The 11537-nt window shown below is 38.6% G+C and overlaps 1 protein-coding gene across 3 annotated transcripts in view; it reads left to right on the plus strand.

The window, feature by feature from the left end:
* Nucleotides 1-8894: 8894 nt before the first annotated feature.
* The window catches only part of col1a1b (collagen, type I, alpha 1b), an 18372-nt gene continuing 15729 nt past the window's right edge, over nucleotides 8895-11537 (plus strand). For all 3 annotated transcript variants that reach the window (XM_005725888.2, XM_013909007.1, XM_005725891.2), the window contains exons 1-4: nucleotides 8895-9126; nucleotides 10509-10697; nucleotides 11269-11285; nucleotides 11392-11430. In XM_005725888.2, the coding sequence (XP_005725945.1) occupies nucleotides 9045-9126; nucleotides 10509-10697; nucleotides 11269-11285; nucleotides 11392-11430 (327 nt within the window). In that variant the 5' untranslated portion in view covers nucleotides 8895-9044. The remainder of the gene's footprint in view (nucleotides 9127-10508; nucleotides 10698-11268; nucleotides 11286-11391; nucleotides 11431-11537) is intronic.

An 11537-nucleotide genomic window follows, 5' to 3' on the forward strand; every position in this document is an offset into this window, starting at 1 on the left:
ACTTTTACACTCAAGTGAGCTTCTGTTTTAATTGCTGCCTTCTTGGAAACCAAACTAATAAAGGTGAAGCTGGATGTGTTTGATTTGAAAACAAAGCTTAACACAAGTTAAGCACAGAGAAATACATCAAGCAGCTCTTTGCAGGTGACTAGTTACATATTATTTGCTATAAAGCTAAATACTGTACGTTTGTGGTTAGGAAGCGATCAGCTAATTTGTCTTCTAGCTTACTTAGAATCCAAAACAATCCATCACAAGCCTTACTACTTAACTTAACAATGAGCTACAGGCACAAACATACCTGCTATCCTTGTAGTGCGGAAGGATTTCAGACATGCTGCTTTCAATCACAGGAAGTGGTGTGATTGGGTAGTAAACAATTGAAATTTGTAAATTTCGTACTTTTAATTAGCTTACTACATTGTCAGTTTGCCAATATGTTCAAAGGGGTACACGTTTTTTAGTTTAGTTTAGTTTTGGGTTTTTTTGGTTACGGCACATCGTGTAAATAGACAGTTAAAAGAGCTATAAACCACGTTTGATGGGACTATACTGCTTCCGATGTTTAAGGTAGGCTATACTCCTTACCTGGTACGAAAGGAGAAAACGTCTTTGTCTTCAGGTTAAAAAATAAAATAAAATGGCAATGAAAAATAAAGAGCTCAATGGAAGTGTCTCAGAGTGGGACACTTAAGTGACTAACTGTACTCAAAGGCATTAGCATGAATATAAATGCAGTCAAGAGACGAGGTCCCCTACCTATAGGCCTACTTGCATTAACACTGGGTTGGTGGTGGTGGTAAAAGAAAATGTATGAGTCAGCATAAGAAGCATAAGATTAACACTTAATATTGTAAAATACGTATAACAGTAACAAATTATTTTGGAAAATATACAAAAATGTGAGACCTTATGGTGAAGTGCATGGACATCATATATAGGCCTACTTCAGTCTACTGTCTGTGACTTCAAATTAAGGTTTTTGTGAGACAGTGATATGACTGGGATTCAACAATCATGTTTTGCAATGACACCTCAGTTTTTATTTTATGTTATTTACAGAAAGCTTAAGCATAGTATATTGCATGTTCAGTCCAAACTTGTAGCAGGGGATTAAATTGAATTGTGGATTAGATTACTGTCAGCCTAAACTGATCCACTGCCAAACAATATCCACTGATGTTAAAACTCAAATCTAAGATTTCACCGGGGTATAACAGAGCAATATTGCAGCATGAGCTCCACGAAAAGAGGTCTAGCAATTCACATGACTCTGTAAGTATCTCTGAATTAATTTCTGAAGTAAAATCTAAGAACTGTCGCCAGGCAAACTAATGCACTTAACTTCTGCTTATCTGCATCAGGATAAATCTACAAATATAAGACTTCCAATGCTGTGATAACATTGCAGCTTGAATTTCACTATCTTGCAATAAAAACCTTTCTAACTAGAACAAGACAGCAAAATGTACTCGTTGGAAAATGATCTGTACACAACTTGACATTGCTCACAACAATACTCCTATAATGTAAACATAATATCAGGAATGTATCCTAATACTTTTATATAAGATGAGACATAATTAATGTGTCTAAAACATTGTTCGAATATCATCGTCTCAGCAGTGTAAAAACTTTAGAGTTGTTAAATTTCGCTTTGGTGGCTGAGGGGAGAGTATGACTCATAGACAGATGGGAATTTTCCCCTGCATAGTTACAGGGCTCCCTGTTTCCATTTCCAGTGTCTCTCAGTTTGAGGTTACCTACTGGGTATTCTACTCATTTTCTCTGCATCTGTTAGTTATATAGATAAAATCGAATCGACTGCTTCATATAACTACTAAACTCCCAATTAATGTCTCCTCCTTCTTCTCCTCAATTTCTTCTCTTGGTTTTCTTTGTTTGTCTCTCCTGCTCGTCTTTTTCGTCTTCCACTCTTATACTCAGCCGTACCTCCTACTTTCCCCTCATTTTTCTCACACGCGAACATCTCTGCAGGCCACAGTATTTATGAGCCTTTGCAGAGGAGTGGAAGGCAGCTGGAGTAACGATGTTTCCAGACGGGATCTCTGAGCTCATTTTTCCCCAGTCATGCCTTTCAAACTCACTTCGCGACAGAGGCTGACTTCAAAACTCAAAGCAAGGTTCAGAGACGCTGTTTAAAAGTTAAATGTTAACACTTGGTGGTGCAGAGGAGAGATTAAAGTGCTCACAATGACTAAGCGACGTGCTGAAGATAGTTAAGAAAGCCAAAACAGCTCAAAATGCTGTAAAAATAAAAATGGAATTTAGCCATAAAGTAAGGCACAGATTGACGTGGAGATAAAGCTAAAAGCAAAAAAAGAAAGAAAACTACAGATAAAAGGGAAGGAATGGACTCTCTTATAACTAACTAACTTTCCCAGATGCTGGAAAAGACCAGTGTCAAACCACCCTGAAGAAATTGCAGGTCAACTGGAAAGACCATTTATAGAGGAAGAAGACTTTAACTTCACCAGTGAAAGCTAGAATCCCTCAGACTTCAACAGTTTCATGAAGCAGTTTTAGCTGAGTTGTGTGTCACTTTTTCCTGTTTGTGTGTGTTTGTGTATGTGTCTGTCTCATCCAAAGCCCATCCCAACAATACTGAGCCGAGTCTCCTCTGCTTTGCAGCAGGCTCTCTCCCAGTTTGAGCTATTGTGGCTGGGAAATATGACACCCACATGCACAGGGGGACTCTTTAGTTTTTGTCTTGTGGCCTCTGATGTTGTGCTAACATAAAGATAACCAACATAAGCATTGTCAGATAAGGGGGGAACTTTGAGGGTCTGTGATTTTTCTATGATTAAAAATAAAGACAACACATTTGTTGTGATCTTTGTGTAAATCCTTAAGTTGTTGGAACATGTTTTCAGGTGTAAAGTGACTGAACTTTTACTTGCAAATGACAAACTAACCACAAAAGTTAGTTAATGACATACAAAGAGCTCCCTTTCAGATAAGCTGTTCACTGTCCGGTATGCTCTTATTCTTCCCTGTTTTTAGAGGTGCCACGCTCGCCAGCAGTCTTGCACATTATCTGAAGTCAGGGAAGGATCCAGTCATATTTTCCATCCACTCGCCGAGTCTGCACCGGTGGGGGGAGTGGAGGGATGGGAGGAAAAAGGAGGAGGCAGGGCGAGAAGGAGGGAGGGATGGAGAGCTGAAGTTTGGATGGGGGCTGGGACACTGGAGAAAACCAGATGCAGAGATGAAAAGAAAACCAGACCCAGAAAAGGTCTTTACAAAAATGTGTGTTCTGTGAGGGAAACAAAGTCAAGAGATAAATATTGTTCATGAAATCCCTGAAAACACCTAATGTAGAGGAAAATGTTATTTTAAGATAGTAGCTATAGGTTTGTAAGGGTGGGTCCCACATCATTCTGTTCCACACCTCAAGAGGATGTGGCATGCCGTGATGGGAGGAGCTCTTAAGAGGGTGGATTTGTTAGGCAGCTGAACCTTTGAAAAAAGAAGACTTTGAATTATTTAAATAGTTAGCCTGTAGTTTGGAAGTTGGAGTCTTGTCTGCAAACACTTGCCAGCTACATGCCAAAATTGCAACACAAACTGGAAATAGATGCCATTTGCCTTTAAAGTAAAAGTTGTACCTTTTGAAATATGTTGGGTTCATCAGGGAGGCAAATGGTCTCCAATTTCTGTTTGCATCACACTTTTTCAAGTTCCACTATTGCTTGGTGTATCGACTGGTTCCATCATTCAAAACACATTCAAAATACTAACAGTACAACTTCTAATTATACTGATAATCTTCACTAAATTCAATAAAAAGAACAGCTTGCACACAGGAAGAACCCTGAACCAAGACTCACCACCTTACTGACTAAAGTTTCTATCTAACAAGGAATAAACTTGTCTAGGGCAATCTAATAATGTCACAGATCAAATCTAGCAAGCAGACCTTACTAAATAAAGATTTTTTTGGCACAGACTTGTGTAGTGCTGAGAGTAGTGCTCAGTAGCAAGCACAAACCATCCTGAGGCTAAAAAGACAGAAAGCAGGCCTTTATGAGATGATTGCATCTCACATTGGGCTCTGCTTGAAGTAACAGGCAGAAGTGGGATCAGACACTCACCCTGTAATTGAGCATTTACCCATGATGCTGTGTGGAAATCCTTTTTTTTTTCAACTGATGCTGCTACTTTGAATAAACCTGCAGAGTCTGGGCCAGAGCTGGAAGGTTTATTTTCATGGAGGCGACTGCTGTAGTCACAGTAGTCATTTGCCCGTCTGTACACGTACACGGCAGACTTTAGCTCTCCTGAAACTGAATGCAGCTTACAGTTTAAAGAGTTGACTTGAGTGAGAATCTGCAATAATGCTTTGGCCTATTTGATGGTCTGTAATGTAAAAGATGAAACCCAAACTGTTCCCCATGTATGCAGTTATTCCCAATGAACTGTAGCCCACTACTGCACATATTCAGTTTGTTGTTTTTTACTGTCATCCAAATGTTAACAGAGAATTATTATACCCTATATAATGGAGTCAATCTTCCAATTTGAAGAGGAATGTGTACAATAAATGGCCACTAATTGGAGTAAACTGCCATCATGCAACAAAAAAAGAGGGAAAGTGAAATCTAAATCACTTGCCTAGAGTGGTAATACTCTTGTTAGCCCATAACATAGATTTCACTTCACAGCAAAAACACACATTTTTAGGATTTAAAAAAACCATTGCTTTATATCCAGTGCCATAAGAAATACATATGACCATACTAAAAGTGGTTAATGGGGATCCATATATCCCTATATACTGTATATATAAGAGAATGCAACATGATGCTTTTTGAATATGTTAAACACACTTCCAAAGCTTTCTGTTTTTGGAATATTTCTTTCATCTAATTCGAACCTGTTATATCAGCAGTGCTTTAACATTCTACATTGCAAATGTAAATATACCGCATCATCTTAAAAGTATCAGAAAATATTATTATCATTAATGTTAAGTAAATAAGCACATTTAAAGTTTGAAGATGCTTAAAGACAAACAGCATTACTGCTCGCCTTTGCACTTGATTACAGCCATTCAGAAATTTAAAGATATACTGTGCAGTGACTGATTTTAATTGACATTACTGTACAATTTTCCACATCATACCCTGTAATTTGTCTGAAGCAGGTGGGTCTACAATGGGCTTCCACCTAAACAAAGCATGAAAATTCTTGTGCGTAAACCTGTAATTGAGAATAATTAACAAACGTCATAATCGCCTGGAACAAAGACTTAACACCAAGTAATAGTGGCCTTATTGCAAATTGGCAGTCAGGCAGCAAGTCAAAGGAGATATTATAGTTTTCAAAAAAAAAAAGAGGAAAAACTTATAAATAGCCCCTGGCACCTTAAAAATGTTGAAGAAAGACCTTCAGGCACTAAGTGATAGAAAGCAGTGAGAGACAGAGTGAGAGATAGTCAGAGAAGGGGTTTGGCTTTGTTGAGTGTGGAACAGCAAAGGCTCTGAAGACGTACAAGTAGAAACACGTGGACAGCAAAGGCAATGCTACGTGTTGCTGGCTATAGCTCAGAGGCTTGCTGTGGAATGCACAGTTTAGGCCTGTTTAGTTGCATCGCAAGCTCTGTGACATCTTAATGCTGAATGGAACAAAAATACATCTCCAAAATACATCTCCTTTTAAATAAATTTTTTAGTCTGAGTTGCCGTGAGGCGTGTGAGTGCTCGGATAGCCCCCAAAAAATAAGTATAGGTCTTATTTCAAATCACAGCTGTTTGACCTAGGCCCTACGGATACGCCGCATAGCTTTTAACAAACACACAATCTTTTTTTTCCCCAAACACCCTCGGTTTCTGTTCACAAATGCCTGTCCTTGTGAGGCCTGTTAGTTTTCATTAAAGAAAACAGTTGCAGAATTCTAATTATTAAGATGCAAGACATAAAAACTTTGCAGCTGCAACTATGAAGACACCTTTTCCCACAATTTATTACATCTTGGGCTCATGAAGTTCAACAAGCTGCCAGTGACAAACGTGGAATTTCCTCCCTTGAGTCGACAAAGCACGGTGGCTGCAATTCAATTCTTTTTCACTCCCTCTGTTGTGATAAAAAAAAGACCGTCTTACATGGGAGGATTTCAAGCTGTTACCTGTGTTGGCAGAAAAGAGAGTTTGTGTTGTTTCAGCTTCTCTTAACAGCAGTGTCATTTAATTATTTATTTTTTTCTCAAACATCTTATCTTACAGTGAGAAAAAACATCTAGCTTCAAGCTGCACTGCTAGAATACTTGAAGGCAGCTAAAATGCCATAAAATCACTCTGAGCGCTTCCACCCAAACCACCAGTCTGGACTCTATATATTATAGATTGCAGCAACTTGAGTCCAAGGCAAACACTAGAAAATTACCAGTTCTATTTAAACACTGTCCTGTGAGCTTCAACTTCATTTCACTCATGGAAAGTCTCTTTGAAAGTGCTGCCTTAAAGATTTATCATAAATCTAACCTGATTCACATCATATTTCACATTCAGAAAATTTCAAATGATGACATTTTTCAGTTGTATTTTCTAGGTTAGAATCACAGAGGCAGCACACAGGCACAAAGCTTATCAAATGAATTTCCTCTCAGACTAACAGCAGGACTTCCCTATTTTCATTTACAACCCCTGGAAAGCATTCCCACACTAAAAGTCTTGAAGCTCCTTCAGTGCACATTCAAAATTGTCACTTGGAGCCATTTCTAATTCATGATTTATTTATATGCTGCACAAATTACTCTGTTGTCTCGTACAGTATTCTCATTTATGTCACAAATCAGTATCTTTGACCTCAGAAAGCCAGTGGATGTTGCACAAATGCATAACATAATCTGTACCTTAGGAGAACAAATAACCTTCTGGGATTAAAAAAGAGAAAACTTTTAGGTGTGCTCTGAAAGTAAAATTGACCGCTGTATGTTTATTAGCAGGTGTTTGAGTGCATAACCTGATTTCAATACACAAGGAACAAATTCTATAAAAGATCTGTTTACTTGATACAAAATCACTAAACAACCCCCCCCCCCCCCTCAATCATCCAGACGGCTGAATAAATATGAAAACTGTGAAGATTTATGCAACCTGACAATTTATCTAATGCTGTCTTCATGTAAATATGCACTTCTTCAGAGTAGCATTAAAAATATTGATTGCTTAAGTAATGCTTCTGTAAATATTCAAGATGATTTTTATTCTGTTTACAGTGTCGTCACTAGCTTATATGAAACTACAATTTAAGTTTGTTTTTGAGTCAGATACTATGAAGTAGCCTAACTGTGAATAGGAAAACATACAAAAATCACATGCTATTTTTAAATTTCAGATGTAATAAATTACCATAGGAACAATTCTTTACAATAGCTGACATGGTGGTTTTGGGCCTTGTTTGTACTATTATGTTGTTTTTATGTTTTTCTTCGGTCTTTATTGCTCCAGGTAGAATGATAAATACTGTATAGTATATAGCCGTGGGACTTACCTTCACTGCAGTATGCATTGTACTTTTTATGTTAGTATGAGGTTTTTTAAAATCAAAAGATTTCCTTTAATTTTGGGATGACAAAACTGAAAAAAATCCCTCAACAACTTATTTTTCCCCCAATGCTGAATCGACTATCTAACATGCCTTTTTCCTCTTTTGATCAGTTCCTGATGGAATCTCATACATCATCATTGTATCGTCAATATTGTTTCTTATATCTTCACTGTTTCCACTTAATGGAGGACAAGATAGCTTGAATGTAAAAAAACAAAACTCAAAAAATATGAAGCAGAAAGAGGCAGAGTAAATGAAAGGTCAGATTGGGCCACACTGTAGTTGCAGAAGCTGCAACGTGTCCACAGTTAAAGCAGACTGCTTTGTGGACTTGCCAGATTTTTCTCTCTCTCTCTCTCTTTCCCTCCTTCTCCATCTCTAACATCATGGGATGTCCTATGTTTTTGGGGAATGGGAGCTTTTGAAACAGAAACATGGATGTTTTCAAACTGTGTCAATCTTTCTTATTGGTTTTGCTAATGCCAACAAAACACCAAATCTGTAAGCAATGTTATTGGTGATTGAGGAAGAGTTAAGATAATTAGGGGAAACATGGGTTATAATATGTTAATATTTTGTGAAGGCATCAAACTTGCAGTTACTTATACTTGTAACTGGATTTAATAAATCTATGTAAAATACTTTATTTGAATATGAACACATATGTTCTGTACACACAGAACACTGGTGTAATCTGCAATGTCCTGCAGATGCTTGATACTCGAAAGTGTTTAGGCCCCAAGAATAAAGAAATGAATTCTTTTCAGCTTAAGTTTGAATAAATTTAATGAATTGAATACATTTACATATAAATACACAAAATGTTTCTCTACAAACATGTAAGGAGTCCCAAAATATCCTGTTTAATCTTGTTACTCTTCGTGCGTAAATTACGCAAACTTCTCTTCGGCTGAATTCCTCAAACATTGCGTTGAACCCTTTACATATATAAAATAAATAAATAAAATAAAACTCCCGTCATGAAATAAAACTGTGAAATAAAAGAACTCAACTTCCTGCACATCTGAAAGCAAACAGCTGCTCAGCATATCGACGAACACGGGAAAGACAAAACGCCTCAACACGAGTGTCAATTAAGAAAATCCACGGAGCGTTAAGAAGATAAAACACGTCTGCGCGGTGGAGAGCCTGCGTGTAAATGATGCCTTTCCTCATCATCCACGTTTGAGCTGAAACGTGAACTTGTTTGACATGTTCTAAGACGGCCCATCTCTCTGATGAAGGAGGGCCTCTGACTTGAACATGTACAAGTTATCTGCTGCGCACAGGACCTCCCCAAAAGTTTAGGCATATAAAAGCCAAGTTAACTCATTTGTTTAGGCAGTAGGGAGTTTCTGCTAGGGTCTGGATTGGAGTTACACACAGACCGGACCCTACCGTGTATGAGTGGTGTCTGAGGAGATAGAGGATTCCCCTTTTCCGCAAAGAATCTACATGTCTAATATTTAGACATGTTCAGCTTTGTGGATATTCGGTTAGCGCTTTTGCTCAGCGCAACAGTGCTTTTGGCGAGAGGTCAAGGCGAGGATGATAGTAAGTATCACTTTCAAACATTGATTTGAGTTGTTTTTGGAGCGTTGGCACCCTCAGGATGTGGATAGCCAGCAAAGGATGCTGAGCAGTTTGCTGGAACTGATCGTCCTCTGCGGGATACCCGACTCCAGTGAGCAGACATGGTGAAAGTTGTTACACAGTGAGGCGCTTTGGTGGTTTCTTTGGAGACTTGGAAGCGAGTAGGAATTTATAGACTGGATTTTTTCCATTATTGACTGCTCCTTTCACTGGCATGCAGATACATGCTCAGTGTGCGTCCTCCTGCTGGAGTGCAAACCTGAAGAGAGCAGCTGCATTGTGTCTGATGCGCAGTGACAGGACAATGGTTCCATGAGATCTGAAGCAAATTTAGATAGGCGAATGAGTCTGATAAAACAAATCGTTTATATCTGTTTTGTCTGGAAAGCAGTCTTCTCTAGTTTTATAAGTTTGCATTCCAGCTGATAAGCATGCGTCAAAGCCTGTAAGACTTGATCTTTAATCAACAGTTCACCAAAAACGCATCAAGAGAGAGCAGACAGAATTTATTTTGGTAATCAAGTGTGAGAAATTACTGTTTCAGTTGAAAAGGCAAAACTTCATGTCTAATGTCTAAGAAGCACACCGAATTAAACGTTTTTTCAGGCTGTGTAAATCTGGACACGGTTACCTGAAAAAAAGCGAGAATGGAAAAATCGCTTAAGTCTGACGTCGACCGTTAAAAACGCCAGTCTAGACGTCAATTAATCACCAAAGCGGCGAGGGCGCGGAAGGTGTTTTTTTTGCAGGGTAACAGCGCCGCTTTGTGGCAAATACTGGAACTGTGCATTCATCCTCCCATTTCTCTGGCCCAACCTCATATCCACTGCCTGACATCTGCGTAGGCCCCACGAAAGTTTCCATTCAGAGTTATAATCAAATGTTTGAGGAGGGACCATCTACGTAGGACAGTTGGACAAGACCATTACTACCCCTTATCTCTCTGCAGCCAGAATTTCTATATTTGACAGGCTCAAATTATATGTAGTTCCTGTAGATGTGCGTGGATGTTAGACTTTATTATATGCTCCTTTCCTGATCACACATCAGTCACCAAACACACAGTTTTCTAAGGTCAATAACAGCCCACAGTTTTTATATAAAATATGCCAGCTTTGTGTTTGTGTTATTTAGAGTCTGGTCTACGTGGTACTAGCTCCCTTGATCTTTTATATGAATTTCATACAGTCTTTAAGCAAAAGCCCCATCCACCATAATGTACACCTGTGCAGGTGTAGCAAATGCCAAACTATCCAATCTAAACACAAATTAGTTGTACTAACTTCTAGAACTTATGTTCTCATCACATTATCGCCTAACTCATCGTGATTTTCTTGTCTCAGGAACATTTGGCAGCTGCACATTAGATGGACAGTTGTACAACGACAAGGATGTATGGAAACCAGAACCCTGCCAGATCTGCGTCTGCGACAGCGGAACCGTCATGTGCGACGAGGTGATCTGTGAGGACACATCCGACTGCGCCGATCCCATTATTCCAGACGGAGAGTGCTGCCCTATCTGCCCTAATGGTACTGCTCACCAATTCCGAGCTTTATTTAGCTTTTTGGCACCACCCACTTTCCCTTTTGCTCCATCTTTGACCAGCCATGGCTTTCTGCCCTCAAAAGGACTCAATGCCCTTGGCCTTCCTGCCTGCCTATCTGCCTGCTTGTTTAAGGATTTTTCATTCAGAACCGAATCATTTTGGATTACGTTTTGATCCCTAAATTTGTAAATGTGAATTCTTTTAACAATGGATTATCCCTGCTCTTTGGCAAAGTTTGGCAATGATTATATAATTTCCCATTCAGTCCACATATGCAGTGAAAGTAGAGGGTTCTGCTGAACTTATACCTACTTTCCTATTTTTCCACTGCAAAAATTACTTAGCAGTAACGTTTTGGATTGGGTTGGAGTTGATAATTATGAGAAATCCAGCATTTCATGGATGATTCAGCCTTCACTCACAAGTAACTACAGACAACTTATTGCTTACAGTTACCCATCACTTTCGCCTTTTCCATTATCTTTAAATATGAATAAATGTGTCTCCTATGAACATTAAAGAGGTGCTGACATTTTTTTTCTGTTTGTTTCCAGGTCAAGATTATCCTGAGGTACCTTTCCCTTTTGATGATGATTATTTTTATTAGTCTTATTATTATTATATCTAATTATTTTGTATATGAATTAGCATAACTCCAGTTTTCTGTCTGTCCATAGCCAACTGCCGAAGGACCCATTGGCCCCAAGGGAGACCCGGTAGGTGCTGCATTATTTAAATTATTAAAAACATTCATACTATTGAAGACATCTTCTGTTTGTCTGCCAGTACAAGTGACAGATAAGTTTTTTACATATATATAAAA

Source organism: Pundamilia nyererei, unplaced genomic scaffold (genome assembly GCF_000239375.1).
Source record: "Pundamilia nyererei isolate P.nyererei 1_Seehausen unplaced genomic scaffold, PunNye1.0 scaffold00017, whole genome shotgun sequence".
NCBI classification, from domain to species: Eukaryota; Metazoa; Chordata; class Actinopteri; order Cichliformes; family Cichlidae; genus Pundamilia; species Pundamilia nyererei.